This window comes from Lepidochelys kempii, chromosome 3, assembly GCF_965140285.1.
Source record: "Lepidochelys kempii isolate rLepKem1 chromosome 3, rLepKem1.hap1, whole genome shotgun sequence".
Classification (NCBI taxonomy): domain Eukaryota; kingdom Metazoa; phylum Chordata; order Testudines; family Cheloniidae; genus Lepidochelys; species Lepidochelys kempii.
Window position 1 is genome coordinate 104,912,131 of NC_136382.1, and position 20,515 is coordinate 104,932,645.

At 42.8% G+C, this 20,515-nt stretch overlaps 1 protein-coding gene across 7 annotated transcripts in view; it reads left to right on the plus strand.

The window, feature by feature from the left end:
* Window positions 1-20,515, plus strand: part of PDE7B (phosphodiesterase 7B) — a 278,426-nt gene that overhangs the window by 210,468 nt on the left and 47,443 nt on the right. For 6 of the 7 annotated variants that reach the window (XM_073337392.2, XM_073337390.1, XM_073337393.1 and 3 more), the window contains one exon: window positions 9,906-9,989. The exons of the other annotated variant lie outside the window; for it this stretch is intronic. In XM_073337392.2, coding sequence (XP_073193493.1) covers window positions 9,906-9,989 — 84 coding nt within the window. The remainder of the gene's footprint in view (window positions 1-9,905; window positions 9,990-20,515) is intronic. 7 annotated transcript variants of the gene reach the window in all.

Genomic DNA, 20,515 nt, shown 5'->3' on the forward strand with positions numbered 1-20,515 from the left:
GTGTCCTCTGTGCAACGGTGGCCAGTACCAGCTGCTTCAGCAACTCTACACAAGGCCTTTATGGAATAGCCTGGCCACAGAGAAAATTTCTTCCTTACCTTCATCAGTGAAAGCATGGTTAATGTTAGAGCTGGTCAGAATATTTGGAACGTAACTTTTTTTTTTTTGGTCAAAAAAAATCTTGTTAAAAAAATATGAAAAACTGCTGACTAGTCCTAAATATTATTCACAAAAATTTGAGACATTTCTCATCAAAACGTTTATTGAAAATGTCACTGAAATGGTTATAGACATTTTTCATTTACCAAAAATCCAGTTTTCAGTAAACAAATAAAATTCAGTAACTTTCAATGTATTTTTAATATTTTTGACCAGCACTAGCTACTATAGATATCTATCAAACTGTGTAGAGATTTACCTTATATATAAAGGAGGTAAGTCAACATGCTTTGATTTTGTCTGTGATAAGCAGAAGGACCAGAACTCTGAAAGAGGTAGTGATGGCTCAGCCAAAACCAGGAAATATGGAAGTGTCATGAAAGAACATCATTTCATCATCACATAGAGCTACAAATAACTGTGGGGAGCCTGTCCAAATGTGCACTTCCTTCGCAAGAATATCAGCATAAGGGACTGAAATTGTTACAACAGGAGGTGGAGCATTGCCAGGTTCTACCCAGTTAGCTCTCCTCCTTTTGGATCCCTTGCCTATGGATTCTACATGTTACTTGAGAAAAGTAGTAAAGAGCTGTAGAGTGTTTGAACGCTGCTTCCGCCTCCTGCTTTTTTTCATTCATGAAGCACCATAAAATAATGTGCTTCAGGTCCCTAGTGCCAGGAATATCTGCTCTGGGGGGCAATCTTTTGTGTGCGTGTCCTATGCAGTGCCAAGAAAAAGAGCAGTGGGAGTTGAAGAAACATGATTATATTTTTATGGAGATTTGATCATTTTTAATTACAACAAAATCCAGGTACCATAGACAACGGACATTTATAATCCCATAAAGAAAAGGAGTACTTGTGGCACCTTAGAAACTAACCAATTAATTTGAGCATAAGCTTTCGTGAGCTACAGCTCATTTCATCGGATGCATACTGTGGAAAGTGTAGAAGATCTTTTTATACACACAAAGCATGAAAAAATACCTCCTCCCACCCCACTCTCCTGCTGGTAATAGCTTATCTAAAGTGACCACTCTCCTTACAATGTGTATGATAATCAAGGTGGGCCATTTCCACCACAAATCCAGGAAAAACAAGAACGTCTGAGGGGGGAGGGTAGGAAAAATAAAGGGGAAATAGGTTACCTTGCATAATGACTTAGCCACTCCCAGTCTCTATTCAAGCCTAAGTTAATTGTATACAATTTGCAAATGAATTCCAATTCAACAGTTTCTCGCTGGAGTCTGGATTTGAAGTTTTTTTGTTGTAATATAGCAACTTTCATGTCTGTAATCGCGTGACCAGAGAGATTGAAGTGTTCTCCAACTGGTTTATGAATGTTATAATTCTTGACATCTGATTTGTGTCCATTTATTCTTTTACGTAGAGACTGTCCAGTTTGACCAATGTACATCGCAGAGGGGCATTGCTGGCACATGATGGCATATATCACATTGGTGGATGTGCAGGTGAACGAGCCTCTGATAGTGTGGCTGATGTTATTAGGCCCTGTGATGGTGTCTCCTGAATAGATATGTGAGCACAGTTGGCAACGGGCTTTGTTGCAAGGATAGGTTCCTGGGTTAGTGGTTCTGTTGTGTGGTATGTGATTGCTGGTGAGTATTTGCTTCAGGTTGGGGGGCTGTCTCCCAAGATTTGTGAGAGTGATGGGTCATCCTTCAGGATAGGTTGTAGATCCTTAATAATGCGTTGGAGGGGTTTTAGTTGGGGGCTGAAGGTGATGGCTAGTGGCGTTCTGTTATTTTCTTTGTTAGGCCTGTCCTGTAGTAGGTGACTTCTGGGAACTCTTCTGGCTCTATCGATCTGTTTCTTCATTTCCACAGGTGGGTATTGTAGTTGTAAGAGTGCTTGATGGAGATCTTGTAGGTGTTTGTCTCTGTCTGAGGGGTTGGAGCAAATGCGGTTGTATCGCAGAGCTTGGCTGTAGACGATGGATCGTGTGGTGTGGTCAGGGTGAAAGCTGGAGGCATGTTGGTAGGAATAGCGGTCAGTAGGTTTCCGGTATAGGGTGGTGTTTATGTGACCATCGTTTATTAGCATCGTTTATTACCCACCTTTATTTCCCCTTGTTTTTTCCTACCCCCTCCCTCCCCAGACGTTCTTGTTAAACCCTGGATTTGTGCTGGAAATGGCCCATCTTGATTATCATACACATTGTAAGGAGAGTGGTCACTTTAGATAAGCTATTACCAGCAGGAGAGTGGGTTTGTGTGCGGGGGGTGAGAAAACCTGGATTTGTGCTGGAAATGGCCCAACTTGATTATCATACACATTGTAAGGAGAGTGATCACTTTAGATAAGCTATTACCAGCAGGAGAGTGGGGTGGGAGGAGATATTTTTTCATGCTTTGTGTGTATAAAAAGATCTTCTACACTTTCCCCAGTATGGATCTGATGAAGTGAGCTGTAGCTCACGAAAGCTTATGCTCAAATAAATTGGTTAGTCGCTAAGGTGCCACAAGTACTCCTTTTCTTTTTGTGAATACAGACTAACACGGTTGTTAGTCTGAAACCTTATAATCCCATGTGAGAGTAGAATCAGGCCCAAGAGTTTTGGGTGGTTTACATAAAGGTTTAGATGCTCAGATTCTTAATTGAACTGAAGCTGTACAAGTTGACCCATTAGCAGAATGAATGACAATTGCCAGTTAAGATAAGAAGTTATAGTTCTGATAATTTTTGAGTCCTAATATAAATGTGGGTGATGGTTTTAACCACTGGAACAATTTACCAAGGTTCATGGTAGATTTTCCATCACTGACAATTTTTAAATCAAGATTGTATGTTTCTCTACAAGATATGCACTAGGAATCATTTTGGGAAAATTCTGTTCTCTGTGTCACACAAGAGGTCAGACTAGAATTCAGCATTTCTCAAACTGGGGATCCCAACCCAAAAGGGGGTAACAAGACTATTGTAAAGGGGAAGATCATGAGAGTGGCAGCTGCTGGCTGGGTGCCAGCTCTGAAGGCCGCACCGATGCCAGCAGCAGCACAGAAGTAAGGGTGGCATCATATGGGGGGGGTCGCTTTTTGAGGGGGGTCGTCACAGCCTGAAATATTTTCAAAAGAGGTCCCAGCAAAAAAAAGTATGAGAATCCCTGGACTAGATGTTCGCAGTGGTCCCATATGACCTTGGAATCTATGAATCGTAAGGCGCTCGTAAGAGAAGCAGTGAAGCCAAATGCACTGAGAATAAGGTCAGAATCCAGAACTCCTAATTTCTACTCTGTGGTTCTGCCACTGATACACGATGTGGTCTTGGACAAATCATATACTTCTCCATATGCAAACTGGGGGTTCCACAGGCCCGGTATAGCTCTCCCTTGTTGGGTGTTTATCGGGCTGCTGTATTTGGACCCACATGCTGGATCAGTGTGCTTTTAAGCTCCCCTGGGTCTGAGTGGGTTCCAGACACTGTCTCTTTCTTTGGATTCAAGCATACTTCCTGAACATAGACTGTCATCTGGTACAATTCCTAGGGAATGGGACCCTGCAGCCCAGCTGCCCTAAACCCCACAAAGCTCCTAAGTAGTTTAAGCACATCCTCCCTAGAGCTCCAACATTATGGGTACTTTGGTTTATAGTTTAACCTTTCAGGGATGTATGATAGTTGAAACACGTAAGACACAGACCTTGCAGAGGGATTGCTAAACCCATCACTCTTTAGACAGTGCAAGAGATATACAGCTTCATGCAAAATATGAAATATCTGTATGTAATTCCCTGTCTTAGTTTCACCACCACTCTTAAGTATTCTTTTGGGATTTGGTCAGTCTCCTGTCAGGATTCCAGGTCTCCTCTCCAGGACCTCCCTTCTCCAGCTCATGGAGTCTCCTCTCACTCCTGTCCCAAACTTCCTTCCTTTTTTTTTTTTTTACACCCCTCCCCCCCACACTCCTTGTCTCTGTGTTTTTTAAACCATAAACAATCTGGTTCTTTATGCCTCCTCCTCTGTTTTTGCCATTGTCTACACCTCTGCAGCGAACTGACTTTACCTGCGTTGCAGCCACTCCATTGTTCCACAGTTCTCAAACTTCATTGCACCAAAAATTACTACATTACCCCAGGCAGAAGGGGGCCGGAGCCCGAGCCTCACAGCTCTGGTTGAGGGGAGGGGAAGCAGAGGCCTGCTGCCCCAGGCTCAAGCCCTTGGACTTCAGTTTCAGTCCCAGGCGGGGGGGTGCAGGCTTTGGCTTCAGCCCCGAGCCCCAGTGGGTCTAACATGGGCCCTGGCAACCTAATTAAAATGGGGTCGTGACCCACTTTGGGGGTCGCAACCCACAGTTTGAGAACCACTGTGGGGTAAGGCATATTCAGTTGCTGATGATCCTTAATGATTACCCCATTCAGAGACAGACATTTAGGCACCAGTCCCCCACTCCTTAACACGAGTATGATGCAATAATACAGGAAAGACCACCATGAGGCTATAAACATAGAGAGTTCATAATATCAAACAGAATCCAAAAATTGTACATAGACAGGTCTGCCAAATCATCACAAGGCCAATTATATTTAACCACCTAAACTGAATGGTTTGTGAACTGTTTGCGCATCACTTTGAAAAATGTACAGTGCTATGCGTTTTTAAAAAATAAAAAAAAATTGTGCACATTATTTGTTTCATCAGTGGGCTTTATAAAGGTAAGTGAGTAGATGTCAAGAAGCAGCATTTAACTAATTAATAATGGGCTTCTCTTAAGGGTGCAGTTTAGAATTCTTTGCTATGGCAGGAAGACATTATCTGCAAAGTTACCATGGTAACACAACCCACTACACGTTGCTACAAGCGCAGTGTAACTGTTGTTATTACTATTATTTCAGCTTTTGACATTTAGACTTTTTTAGACCTGAACATTTTTGCTAGATTTAAATTCATGTGTGAGAAAATTTCTAAATTTTGCATCCTCCCGTCAGGCTCCACTGGATTACAACAGCAGTGACGCTAGCGATTCCACATTACTCTGGTGGCAGAATGCCTATCATCTAAGGCTAAATAACTTCTACATTTTTAGGAACACATACTGAGCCAGGTCACCTAGTTTAGCATCCTGCCTCCAACAGTGGTCAGGGTGGGTACTTTGAGGCAGGCATAAAATCCACAGAATACATCTGATTGCAACCCATCCCCCCCCCCCCCCCAAGTAGGAAGTTCCTAGTCCTTGTTGTTGCAATAAAAACCTTCAGAATGTGAACAGAATGTAAACCACTGCAAAGGTGCGTTAAGTCTGCAGAGTTCTACAGCCTCTTTTACTGTTCACAGCTTTGCTGAGTGGCAGCAGAATGATAAGGCTCAGGCCTGTCACACTTGCTGTTCAGAACTCTGTAAGCAGCCGTGAAACATGCAAGATCATGTCAGTTTCACAATTCTGCTGCTTGGGCAGGCTCTGAGCCCTAGCAGAGGTGCCGGAACTGGAATTATAAAATACCAAGGACCACCCAAAAGAGAGGCAGAAGTAAGGGTAGAGTAACAGAGACACACACACATACATCTTCTCCCCTCCTATGATATGTAAGTGTTTCTGCAGGTGGGGGGGGAAGAGACAGACAAGCTCTTTGCAGCAGCTGGCAAAAGGTGAAGCCTCAAATTTCCCAGCCAGAGGATGATATAAAAGGTGGAGATTCTAAGCCAGGTGTAGGGGAAGTAGCCTAGTACAACTCCCAACACTGTCCCTCTTCTTAGTGGCTGAGGAAGGGAAAGCACTCCAGAGCATTGCCTCTGGACCTCATTGTCGCTCCTCTTCCTCTCCCTTACCTCCCAATCTTTCATATTCATCTCTAGCTAGTGGGCCTACTTAGCTCTCCAGCTAACAAGTCCCTGGTAAATTTTTCAAGCCCTGGTTGTGCCATAACTGAAGCAGGTTATTTGGTGGAGTCGCATCTGCTACTTCCTTTAGACAAAGATTCTCAAGGATGATTTCTTGTCTGTTGTTTGCTCACGTTGGTATAATATTTTTATACAAGCCCGTGTTGTCCTTGGAACTATTTTCCCAAGGCTCTTCTGCTGCTTTTGTTCAATATTTTTCTGTTAGGCTCCTGTGATGCCAGTGATTGAGGTTTATAGCTCTTTCATTTTACCCACAAAAACTATTGGCTGAGACGTATTGATGGCTCTTGCCGACAGGTGCCTAAGTCAGAACCCTCCATTTCTCCATATGAAAAGGGGGCTTGGACAAGCCTTCCAGCTCAGTTACCCCTGTTGTCATTCACTCCTTTCCTCTCTCCACGCTTTTTGTATTTTATAGCCATGCACACATGAATTTATATTCTCTCAGAGAAAGTGCTCACCATTTACCATACAACGGTATCTAGACTACCTTAGATTTCCAGCTTGACATATCGAGCAAAACAGTTGCTTAAATAGCACTGTGTGGTAAATGTTGGCTGTTTGACTATGAGTTGTGTGAGAATAATAGAAACATATATTGTATGACCATCCATAATGTATGTTCTCTGTGTGTGCATATGGTGACCATCATCAGGGGCAACAGCAGTAAAATAGTCCTTACAAAAGAAAATGGTTGCCAGTACTGTGATACACTGCAGCCTCAAACAGCTGAGTAGCCTGGTGACCTATTTCTAGCCCATTGTTAAGGTTTGGAGACCGCGTGGTCCAGTGGATAGCTCACTGAAATGGGGTCTAGTTTTCTCACTCTGACACTGATTTGCTGTGCAGTATTCTGCAAGTGACTATTTCTGTTGCCTCCACTCCCCTGCTACAAAGTGGGGATAGCAATTGTAGCCCTTCCCCCAAGGTGTGGTTCAAGCATCCTCTCTGGTACTTGGAGTGGCTTCTCCCCTCTTTTTGCAGGGGTTGGATCCTGGGTTCCTTCTTGTGGTGCCAAGGTGACGCCTCCCTGGAGTGAGATCCAGGGGATGCCCTTTGGGAAAATGAATAATGCTACCACTGCAAGCAAGGAGTATAAAACCCAAGTATGCAAGAAACAATAAATACATCAATACAAACCATAGGGTGCCAACTCCATGGGTGCTCCGGGGCTCAAGCACCCCCCAGAAAAAAAAATAGGGGGTGCTTAGCACCCATCAGCCACAGCTGTTTGGCAGCTGGCAGGAGGTGCTCGTTTGAGGGCGGAGAACAGTGTGCAGAGGGGAAGCTGCCAAGATGCTATAGTGATGGGCTGCAGTACAAAACCTGAAGTTTTAGTAAAATAGTATTTTAAAGACTGGAAGTTTTCAGACGACCATTGTAGAAATGCTGCATTGGGTGCACACTTTTAGCATCCTGTGAATTGTTGTCATCCGTGAAGTATCAGATGGAGCCGTGTATTAAATAGACTAAATAATAAATGCAACGGAGGGTGAGAAAACCTGGATTTGTGCTGGAAATGGCCCAACTTGATGATCACTTTAGATAAGCTATTACCAGCAGGAGAGTGGGGTGGGAGGAGGTATTGTTTCATGGTCTCTGTGTGTACATAATGTCTTCTGCAGTTTCCACGGTATGCATCCGATGAAGTGAGCTGTAGCTCACGAAAGCTCATGCTCAAATAAATTGGTTAGTCTCTAAGGTGCCACAAGTACTCCTTTTCTTTTTGGAAAAGGAATGTTTCTCCTGCTTATTTACTGCATTCGCAGCAGCAGCTCAGTAATAGCTGCTTAATTCTTCTCTTGTCCCATCTCCCCACTTTGAAAGGACCTTGACACCATGACTGCAACCAGATTTTGGTTCTTGTCATGCAGCTGATGTTCCAGCAGCAGCTGTAAGTTGTCTGCACTGCCAGCATCTCCACCCTTACTGACAGTTATGTAATAAGCCACACACTCCTGTTACCTAGCACAGGTTTTTTGTTTTTTTATTAAAAAGAGACAAAGTAAGATGCCAAGTGGGCAGAAGATTCATTCAGGAAATGTCTCCCCTGGAGAGCCCAGTGCTGCCGCCAGACTTTGGGTCTGACAAAGATGCAGCTTTTTCTGTTTGTAACAGTGAACATTCCTGTGTGCTAGCTTATGTCTTCAGCCTCAAAAAATAAAAGAGAAACAACTCTTTTTATTTCCCCTCACCTTGTTTGTTTCCCTTTGAAACACAATGAAGATGGAACAGTGATCTGACTCTAAGCTGTCAAAATTTCCTGTCCTGTTTTCACAGGATCCTTCCTTTCGCTACAAAAAGGTGATTGCAATGAAACCCAACTAATTGTATTAATTGAAGAACAATTGCTTCGCTTTATTTTCAGCTTGAAGGCAAATAGCTGGAAGCTTACACAAGAGAGCTAGCAAATGCATTTTGCAGCATCACTGCTCTTCCTCCATGTGAAACTCAGGTCTGCTAGCACTCCTGATTAAAGAACTGGAGGGGCACAGGCAGCAATATGAAATTTGGACTAACACAGACCAATCCATTCCCCTCCAACGGCTGCATGCTCAAAATCTCCAGCAGGTAGACACATCACTATACACAATTTGATCACTAGCTCAGCAGGTGCTGTTAGATGTAGAGGTGCAGTGAATTGATGATAGGCCTGACAAAGAGTTAAAAACAAACCACCACCACCACAACCTGGCAGTTTGCAATAAACAATGCTTATCCCCAGGGAATTAAACATTTTTTGCTGGGATGTATGTCTGCTACCTACACCTGGCTTCTTGATAGACTTCTCGCCATTCCTCAGCACTTCCACTGAATGCACTTGTACTTAATTAACAGGTATCAAAAAGACTAAGTGTTTTCACAATCAGAGATTTTAAAAAATGTTATATGTTAGTACAGTTACTTTAGGAGCGGGCAGGCCAATTCTTTTTAGAGTTACCTGATAGCCCTCAGTAATCTTCATAGAAAACTAAAAAACTCAGAGGGAGACTGCTTGGAATTTAGCTATGTCCAACTGCCAATTCCAGGACAGATTTGGCCACTCCTACCTAACCTTAATGGTACTTTACTTTTCAAGTAGTCTCATTAATTTCAGTGGTGCAGCTTGAGGAAATAATAAGTTACTTGTCAATGTGAATAAAGCAGTGTTGCCTAGTCTCACTATCTTATTCCAAACCTGATGGTATTTAGTTTTTTTCCTTAAAGCCTCAGCTCCTGGAGTCATTCTATTTTTTTTTTTTTGAGAATGACAGCTTACTTTTTTTAAATGAACATTTCGAACTTCCATTGTTGCAGAGAAAAGCTTGAAAACATCACCTGAGTGCACCCTAAAGGCTCAAAAACACAAAGGGAAAGGAAAAGAATCATTTTTTTTTTAATATCATGATTTTTAAACCAGTTTCATTATATTTGGAGGGCTGATGAATGATTTTTGAACATAGGGGGTTGGTAATCCTGGTAAAGGTGGCAGCATCTGTCTCCCTGTGTCTGTGTGGTTTAGACTGTAAAGTCTTTAAGGCAGCACACTCTGTTCTGTGAGTCATGTACAACACTGAGCACCCTGTCAGCAGTGAAATAACAATTATAAGCCTATTGGTATAGCTGGGATAAGAAACTAGATTTCTGCAATGCTCCTGAAGTGATGTGAGTCTATTCACTGGATAAGCAGCTGTTCAGTAGGATGGCTACATCTTTTCTGCTATATTCCAATCATATCAGAGGATTGAGTTGTACTGCACTACCTAGCTCTACGAGGAAGCCATGTGAAATGGTATTTGAAGCGTGGCTTTCCTGACAGAGGATTGTGATGCTATCAATTTGGTTGGCTAATATTACACAAGACAAAAGGGTGGACACCCCTTCTAACATCTGTGGGGGGTTGTGTTTTGCAGGAGATGCACGGGTGAGAGGTCAGACAGGGGTTCTCTCTGAGCGCCGTGGTTCCTATCCGTTCATAGACTTCCGTCTTCTCAACAGTAAGTGCAACCCCTCCCTCAACTAAATTCCCACTGGGAATGGATTTGTAAAGGAAATTTAAAAACCAAAATAGTTATTAAAAGTCTATGACCCAAGGATCATTGCACCACATTCAATGACCGGCTTTCCTCGTTCGCTCAATGGGGAATGTACCATAATACTGTTGTTCCCACCCAGTTTGAGCATGAAATGTTTTGACTAATGACCACTGTCCATACTGCTTACCGTTGGTCAGATAAATTCGCACTTTAATAGTGGTGTGACAGCTGCCATCGTGGCCAACCCCAGGGATTGAACTGGGGACTTCCAGAGTTAAAAGCACCTAAAGATCCAGACTGACCATCTGAGAGCTTTAACAGCCTCTCACCCTTTCTGGTTTTGGGGAAGCATAACATACACTGAGCAGTGGGTTACAGTGACATTAATTTTGCGAACAGTCAGAGCCCAGTGCAAAACCCAATGGAGTCTTCCCATTGACTTGGATTTTAGATCAGGCCTATAGTGAGTATCTGTCAAAAAATAGCTATAACTTCATTTTTATTAAAGTTATTAATCTAGCATTGTTGTGAATAATGAAGGACACAGCTAAAAAAAGCCCCTGTTCTTTTTCACCTGACCTCTCTCCATTTATCCAAACTACAAGAGGGCTTTTTCTGTCTTCTCTCCTTTAGAGATATTCCTGGGAAATGCCCAGTTATTTCACCCCAGTTACCCAGTGTGCAAAGATGAATAAAGATACAAATTTCACTCAATTCTTTGGTCTTTGTATTCAAACAGAATACAACACAACTCTGACATTCAGACACAAGCAGGGCTTGGCATAAATCTTATGTATAGCACAGGTCATTTGAATTTTACCTTTTGAAACAACACTTGTTAACAGCCTTCATCAGAATAGACTCGATCTCCAACAGTGGCTTAGTGATTTAAGTTTTAATCTTCTGGTGATTACATTTTTCATTAAAAAGCACTTATCAAAACTAAACTTTAAACCCTGTTTGCTTAACTGCTTCCCAGAACTCCTAGGATCTGAGGAATGGGAGGGTTGAAAATAGGTGGGCCTGGAACAAGTTCAGGAAGAGAAGAAGGAAAGTAGGAAGAGGGGAAAACTCAGACCTCTGATGTGCTGGCACTTATGGAAGCTGGCAATGCTGCTACAGTCTGGTAAAGATTTTAGTTTTGGAATCATTATCTATTTTCTGCTGCCTCCACAGTTAGCTCAGACCAACTGCTGCCAAATCTTGTAGACTAGAGGTAGTGCTGAGGTCAGAAGTCCATCAGAATGTTGGGTGTAACTCTGAACTAGGGAGACATAGGAGATGAGACAAATCCAGAAAGTTGCCCAGACCAACCAGAGGATATGAGACCCTTGCAATATCATTAAAGAGATGGGCTCTGTAGTGGAAGAGAACTTGAATCAGGTCTGGGGAGTAGCAAAGTACTGGGAAAGAACAGACAGAGTTAGAAATCCAGCTGTAGGAATGAGTTAGAAACTTAGCTGTACTCACAAGGCAAGGAAGAGCAAAAAATAGGGGTAAAAAAGGGCACTTGGGAGGGAGGGAGAGGTACTTACATTTTTTTGAAAAGTATGTTCAAGAGTCTGTAACGATGCTGGTTCTGGCGGGACCCAACTGAGAGTGCCATTTCAGGACAAATTGCTTAAAGCAGGGCAGTTACAGCCCAAGGCTGGGGTTTTTCCACCTCTAAGGCAAACCAAATCAGCCAAACAGAGCAGATTTTGGTCTCGCCGCACTGGCTAACCACAAGTAACACAAGCAATTCTCTTAGAAACTCCAGTTTCCCAGTATCTCCACCAGTGCCACTCATTATGGGGATAAATGGTTATGAAAACCAGTACCCCAGTAAAAGAAAAAAGGTTCTCTTGATCCCAAAGGATCAAGCCCCAGACCCAGGTCAATATACAAATCAGATCTTACCCACAAATCACACTGTTGCCAATCCTTTAGAATCTAAAATCTAAAGGTTTATTCATAAAAGGAAAGAAATATAGATGAGAGCTAGAATTGGTTAAATGGAATCAATTACATACAGTAATGGCAAAGTTCTTGGTTCAGGCTTGTAGCAGTGATAGAATAAACTGCAGGTTCAAATCAAGTCTCTGGAGTACATCCACAGGTGGGGTGGGTCATTCAGTCCTTTGTTCAGAGCTTCAGTGTAGCAAAGTCCCTCCAGAGGTAAGAAGCCGGATTGAAGATCAGATGGAGGACCTGCAGCAGCTTTTTATATTCTCTTGCCATGTGATCTTTCTTTCTTTGTCCCAAAGAGAAGCTGTCCATCACATGGCCTGGAAAAACCTCAGAGTTCTGTCCATAAGCATGTCCCTGCATGCCTTGCTGAGGCGCAAGGCATGTCTGCCTTCTCTCAATGGGTCAGTTGTATAACTGATGGTCCTTAATGGGCCATCAAGCAGGCTAGGCAGAGCTGACACCAACTTGTCTGGGGTGTCACCCAGAAGCATAGCATAAATTTGAAATACAGACAGTATAGAGCCAATATTCATAACTTCAACTACAAAATGATACACACATATAGACAGCATAATCATAATCAGCAAACCATAACCTTGTCTTAGACACCTCATTTGACCCCCTTTATATAAGATTTGGTGCCACTACAGGACCTTGATTGCAATGATGATCTATACAGTCCCAGATTATGTCAATAACGTCACAGAGCCCCAAACTTATTTCTCAGAATTCTCAGCTGAAACTTGTTTAATCAGACCCAGTTCACCTGGCCTTGGTTATAAACCAGTTTACAAGAACACCAGCTGCTGAGCAAATTCCATTGTCCCAGCTTTCATTCATGCAGTGACAGAAGTGAATAAACGTTCACATTTGACTCTGCCTGAAGTATTTCATTTTTGTTTTCAATTTTATTTCTTTATTTAGTAGTCCCATGAAACTCTCCTGCCCTCCCCCCCCCCAAAAAAAAAACTTTTCAAATTGTCTTTTTGAACTTTTCTGTTGAAGGTAGGTTTTCTTGCCAGGGTGGGGGTCCTTCAACTAAATCCTGATGATTCACTCTTCCAGTCCAGGAAGGTCCAGCATGCACCAAGGGAGGGGGTCACCACAGAGAACAGCATTGTTGCGATGGCTCAAGGAATAAGGAGCTCAGCTTGACTTTTCTAGCACATGTGGCTACCCTATGTAATTTAAAAAAGAGGTGTCTTTCTGTATGTTGCATCTTCAAATTCAGAGGAGTTGCCCTGCTAGGTTATATAGCAGCAGTCATTTTTGTTTCATTTCAGATGCTAAATGTTACAGAGCAAGTCAGGGTGTTCTCTCTCATGGCGACTTTAACTTGTTCTTTCTTTGTTGTTTCTCTTTAATCTCAAATTAGTTATTGGGTATGTCTACACTGCAAAGGTGTGGTCTTAACTCAGATTAGCTAACCGCATTCGCTGTCTCGGGTTAAAATAGCAGTGAAGACATGGCAACTCAGTTTTTTAACTCGGGTTTGCAGCTTGAGTTCATCGCCATGTTCCCATATGGACCCTAACTTGAGCTGGTACGGGCCTGAATTGCCATGTCTTCACTGCTGTTTTAACCCGAGACAGCTAAAGCAGGTTAGTTAACCTGAGTTAAGCACACACTTTTTTGTTTGTTTGTAGTGTAGATCTATTTTAGACTGAAAAAAAAAATCTCTGTTTGACCTCCGTGAATGGGAAAAGGTAGCAGTCTTGAAAATATGGAGGGAACCAAAATCAGATTTTTACGTATTCACTGTTATAGTCTAAGGGACTGACGATAATTTTTTAATGTTTAAATCCAAAATAAGGTGAAATCTCAACACTAGACCACTGATGTTGCAAATGAAGAGTGCACTGAGCCTGTCTCACTCGCTGTGCACGCATCTGTGCCTGGGATGTACATAAGCTTTTATTTTGGCCTCACCCATGCTCACTAAATGGGGCCTGTGTATTTAACATATAGTATAAGTACAGCGGGAACATTGGTTAAAAGAACTTCCTCTTAAAGGAGAACAAGCAGTGTAAACAGAATAATCTTGTGATACTACTACATAAAGTGCCAGGATTAATACTACTGAAAGGATTTGGCACCAAGAAATGTTTTCTTATGTAGGTATAACCAATAGGCAGCAGCGCTACATCTAAAGTAATACTTGCACTAAGTGAGAGATTAAGGCAGAACAGACTTTACTAGAAATATATTCAATAACCAGAAAGACACATTATCACAATCCTTTCTCCATGATCTAACTTCTACAAATTCAGATAAACAAAACTTAGACTCGAGCTACACAGCACCATCTAGCAACCCTAAATAATATTACACCCCCATCTCACAAAAGAAGAGAGAGAGAAAAATTAAAGTTTATTATTAAAAAAAGATGTGTACATTCTTAAAACAAATATTTCAGGACACTGCTATTTAACATAAGACAATATTACTCAAATATAGCCTTTATGTTTATAGATTAGTCACTTGGGTGGATTTTCTTTCCATCATGGCCAGCATGGGTTAGCATCAAGGCTGTCTGTGTCTTTTGGCTTCTTTGGATTCTGGCACCAAAGTTAATGTATGGTTAAAGGTGTAGTAAAATCCTGCTGGAAAAAGAAATTGCATCGATTCTGAAAACAGATCTGATAGGGTAGAACTCAAACCAACTGGATTACAGTTAGCTTCCTGTTGTGAGCTGATGTCTGTGATGATGTCTAAACATTCTTCCACTGTCCCGCTATATCAGAGAGACATTTGGTGTGTGTAACTTGGGGCCAGGATTGTGCATGCACATTTTCTCTCGTGCGCCCAGCTGGCGGAGAGGTAAGGCTTTAGTGTTCCTGTGACCAGAGTCCCAGGGGAGCCAACTGAGGTCACTCAACTAGGGTGAACTGCAAAGAATGGGGCAGACAATCCCCAACACTGGTGGATATTCCAATATTTAGATTTACCAAGCCAGCACAAAACAGCCTCTATAATACCTCACTGGTTACCCAGAAGCCAACAACATAGTTCCTTCTAAAATAACCCAGCCTCAGGCTTCCACCCAGACACCCAATTCAAATATGATGAGGATCACTGAAAATCTTATTCATCATATAAAAAAGTTCTACCAATCCCAAAGGATCAGACACATTACTTCCCACGTTAATGAATATTCCAGATCTTACCCAAATACCTGCTTACAGCCAATTCTTATTAACTAAACTAAAATCTATTGAAAAAGAAAAGATAGAGAGCATTGGTTAAAAGATTACTGTACATACAGACATGAATACAGTCTTGAGATTCAGATTCATAGCAGAGAGGGTGACCTTTGTAGTTGCAAAGAGTTATTTCAGCAATAGTTCATAGGTTATAGTCCAATGTTTATATTTCAGGGTAGTCCAGTCAGAACTGGACTCCGTCCTTATGGCTTTGGCTTCCTCTGCATGAAACCTCAGGCAGATCTGAGATAAAAAAGGATCAGGACCCAATGGTCTCTTTTTACAGTTTTCTAGCAGCCACTTGACCGTACAGTCCTGGGTGAACAATAGGCTTTTGATGTAACCTTCTGTTTCTTAAACTTCACCCGTAATTAACTACATGGATTAACATAAGGTAATTTATCCATGAAGCAGTTCATCACAAACTTTAGAGAGACACATAGACAATGACATTATTGCACCTAAGATTAATCTAAATGTTAATATTCTCTTTTGATCTCTGAATCATCAGCTATAGTGACAGACAGGAATTGTCTGTTTACATGGTGAACATTTAACCAACTATAATTAAACCCATACAATTAGTATCACCTTTAATTTTCTACCAATACAGGTTTGCATTTCAAAGTTCTAGCCAATCTAGCATCGAATGGCCCTAATTACTATTCACATACTTTCTAACATGTCTTTAAAGGTGGGCTTTGGGTTAGTTAGCCTGCAAACAGTTTAACCCTTTCTGGCCACGCATTACACTTTGTATAAGATTTGTTGCAATTATATAACAGTGGTAGCAATAATGATTTGCATGGTTAAATTTTAATTAGACAACGTCACAGTTCCTCTTGTAATTTCTGCCCTCACAAATGTATATAGCCTTATGCTTTTCTTGAACTGTAGCTGGGCCAGTGACCTTTAGCTTTAAAAGTTGATTTGTGGAGGACAAAATTTAACCTAAATGATGACCCAGTAGTTGATCAGGTGATCCCATGCCATCAGCTAGTGTGCTCCTGTGCTCTAGCATAGCTACATATATGTCCTTGTCTTAAACTACTGGGTCCCAACAACTTGCAAGGGCTTATGGCACCACCTGAATCTCTATGCAATAGTGTAGGCAACAACGATTTTCGACCCAAGACTTTCATGTGGCACTGAGTAGCAACTTTCTCTCATATCATCACTATTGGGGGTGAGGAGGGTCTGGTGGCTTTGCAGTCCCCACATTCATTTCAGGTTTCCTATGAGGCAAAGCAGGCCATCCACTTTCCCATCCTGCATTAGTGAGACAGGAAGGCTGCCTGCTCCTGCTGGCTAACTGGACTGAGGGATGCTCCAGAACACCTTGCATGAGTAGCCTGGGCAACCTGAATATTATTCTGGGGGCCTGTGATCAAAACCCAGAGATTTTGGTTTGCTAAAGTCATATAAACAGAAGCCAGTGAGTTCTGCATGGCTCTATTTAAGGGAGGTTCATAAGAGAATTGGGGAAGGAGTTTCCCCTTGAAATAAATTACAATCAAACCATACCCTAAAATGGAATGGTGAGTGAGAGAGAGAATGTCACTGTTGTTTTCTTTTTTCATCCTAGATGAGTAAGTAAGAAAGACAGGAGTTGAAAGTAAAACTGTAGAAACATAATTTTCCCAAAAACTCCACAGAAGTAAAAGAATAGACTGGAGCAGTGTTGAAATACTGTGGAACAGCAAAATCAAATGTGTAAATGCGCTAGAGTTAGGTCCCAACCAAAACCCCACACATTTTAAGAAAGTTTCTCTGTGAACTTTGCAGGTTAGGCCCGTATCTGAAATTAACTCAGGCTAATTTCACAAAGGCAATTAGAGGCCATTTTGCTTTTTACAAGCTACTGTATTACCGCCAAGCAGCCACAGAAGAGTAGATAATCTGAATATTGTGTCTTGTAAGCATTTGGAGCTTTATACACTTCTGCAGTGAAAATTAACTTAAACTGATTTTCCTTTTAGAGGAGCCTAGTTTGGGTTTCAGAAATAAAGGACTTTAGTAGTAAGGCAGCAATTATTTAATTTTCTGATTGATTAAATTGCTCAGTAAGTCACTGAACCAGTTCCTTCCAGTGACTCTGATGTGGTGATTAAAATAGGTTTCATTATCCCATGATGTGCTGTGTCGGTGACTGATATGGTACATTTCTTGATGGCATTAATTAAGAACAAGAGTAAATTCCTTGCATCGCTAAAATAGCCAGATTAGAAAGAAAGCATCTGCAAGGTCTAAATAGCACTTGCTGGGAGTCGCTTCACATATTATAGCACCTGCTTTGTGCTGTGTATTCACCAACCTGAGATCTTGACATTAATGTGCAAACAAAGGAAGTTTCATTTAACAAGAAGGGCTTTACTTACCTTAATCAGTGAACAGAACTAACTTGGAGCACCTACTATCGTCAAAAGATACTCAGGGCTGTTGGGTTCTTTCTCTGGCTTGGACACTGACATGCTGTGTGACATTAGGCATCTAATAACCTTTCTGTAGCTCAGGTTTCAGAGTAGCAGCCATGTTAGTCAGTATTCACAAAAAGAAAAGGAGTACTTGTGGCACCTTCGAGACTAACAAATTTATTTAAGCATAAGCTTTCGTGAGCTACAGCTCACGAGCATAAGCTTTCGTGAGCTACAGCTCACTTTAAGTGAGCTGTAGCTCACGAAAGCTTATGCTGAAATAAATTTGTTTGTCTCTAAGCCCTGGTCTACACTAGGACTTTAGGTCGAATTTAGCAGCGTTAAATCAATGTAAACCTGCCCCCGTCCACACGATGAAGCCCTTTATTTCGACTTAAAGGGCTCTTAAAATTGATTTCCTTACTCCACCCCTGACAAGTGGATTAGCGCTTAAATCGGCCTTGCCGGGTCGAATTTGGGGTACTGTGGACACAATTTGACGGTATTGGCCTCCGGGAGCTATCCCAGAGTGCTCCATTGTGACCGCTCTGGACAGCATTCTCAACTCAGATGCACTGGCCAGGTAGACAGGAAAAGAACCGCGTACTTTTTAATCTCATTTCCTGTCTGGCTAGAGTGGCAAGCTGCAGGTGACCATGCAGAGCTCATCAGCAGAGGTGACTATGATGGAGTCCCAGAATCGCAAAAGAGCTCCAGCATGGACTGAACGGGAGGTACGGGATCTGATCGCTGTATGGGGAGAGGAATCCGTGCTATCAGAACTCCGTTCCAGTTTTCGAAATGCCAAAACATTTGTGAAAATCTCCCAGAGCATGAAGGACAGAGGCCATAACAGGGACCCGAAGCAGTGCCATGTGAAACTTAAGGAGCTGAGGCAAGCCTACCAGAAAACCAGAGAGGCGAACGGCCACTCCGGGTCAGAGCCCCAAACATGCCGCTTCTATGATGAGCTGCATGCCATTTTAGGGGGTTCAGCCACCACTACCCCAGCCGTGTTGTTTGACTCCTTCAATGGAGATGGAGGCAACACGGAAGCAGGTTTTGGGGACGAAGAAGAAGATGATGATGAGGAGGAGGTTATAGATAGCTCACAGCAAGCAAGCGGAGAAACCAGTTTTCCCGACAGCCAGGAACTGTTTCTCACCCTGTACCTGGAGCCAGTACCCCCCGAACCCACCCAAGGCTGCTTTCTGGACCCAGCAGGCGGAGAAGGGACCTCCGGTGAGTGTACCTTTTAAAATACTATACATGGTTTAAAAGCAAGCATGTGAAAGGATTACTTTGCCCTGGCATTCGCGGCTCTCCTGGATGTACTCCCAAAGCCTTTGCAAAAGGTTTCTGGGGAGGGCAGCCTTATTGCATCCTCCATGGTAGGACACTTTACCACTCCAGGCCAGTAACACGTACTTGGGAATCATTGTACAACAAAGCATTGCAGTGTATGTTTGCTGGCATTCAAACATCCGTTCTTTATCTCTCTGTGTTATCCTCAGGAGATTGAGATATCATTCATGGTCACCTGGTTGAAATAGGGTGCTTTTCTTCAGGGGACACTCAGAGGAGCCCGTTCCTGCTGGGCTGTTTACCTGTGGCTGAACAGAAATGTTCCCAGCTGTTAGCCATGGGGAGGGGGGAGGGTTGAGAGGGTAGCCACGCAGTAGGGGGAGGCAAAATGCGACCTTGTAACGAAAGCACATGTGCTATGTATGTAATGTTAACAGCAAGGTTTACTTGCTGAAAGAGTGTAGCCACTGTTTTATAAAATGTGTCTTTTTAAATACCGCTGTCCCTTTTTTTTTCTCCACCAGCTGCATGTGTTTCAATGATCACAGGATCTTCTCCTTCCCAGAGGCTAGTGAAGATTAGAAAGAAAAAAAAACGCACTCGTGATGAAATGTTCTCTGAGCTCATGCTGTCCTGCCACACTGAGAGCACAGACGAATGCGTGGAGGCAAATAATGTCAGAGTGCAGAAAAGCACAAAATGACTGGGAGGAGAGGTGGCGGGCTGAAGAGAGTAAGTGGCAGGCTGAAGACAGGGCTGAAGCTCAAATGCGGCGGCAGCGTGATGAGAGGAGGCAGGATTCAATGCTGAGGCTGCTGGAGGACCAAACCAGTATGCTCCAGTGTATGGTTGAGCTGCAGCAAAGGCAGCTGGAGCACAGACTGCCACTACAGCCCCTGTGTAACCAACTGCCCTCCTCCCCAAGTTCCATAGCCTCCACACACAGACGCCCAAGAATGCGGTGGGGGGGCCACCGGCCAACCAGCCACTCCGCCACAGAGGATTGCCCAAAAAAAAGAAGGCTGGCATTCAATAAATTTTAAAGTTGTAAACTTTTAAAGTGCTGTGCTTAAAGTGCTGTGTGGCATTTTCCTTCCCTCCTCCACCACCCCTCCTGGGCTATCTTGTTATTCATCCCCCTATTTGTGTGATGAATGAATAAAGAATACATGAATGTGAAGCAACAATGACTTTTTTGCCTCTGCAAGCAATGATTAAAGGGATGAGGGAAGGGTGGTTAGCTTACAGGGAAGTAGAGTGAACCAAGGGGTGGGGGATTTCATCAAGGAGAAACAAAGAGAACTTTCACACCGTAGCCTGGCCAGTCATGAAACTAGTTTTCAAAGCTTCTCTGATGCGTACCGCGCCCTCCTGTGCTCTTCTAACTGCCCTGGTGTCTGGCTGCGCGTAACCAGCAGCCAGGCGATTTGTCTCAACCTCCCACCCTGCCATAAACGTCTCCCCCTTACTCTGACAGATATTGTGGAGCACACAGCAAGCAGTAATAACGGTGCGAATATTGGTTTCGCTGAGGTCTAAGTGAGTCAGTAAACTGCGCCAGCGCGCCTTTAAACGTCCAAATGCACATTCTACCACCATTCTGCACTTGCTCAGC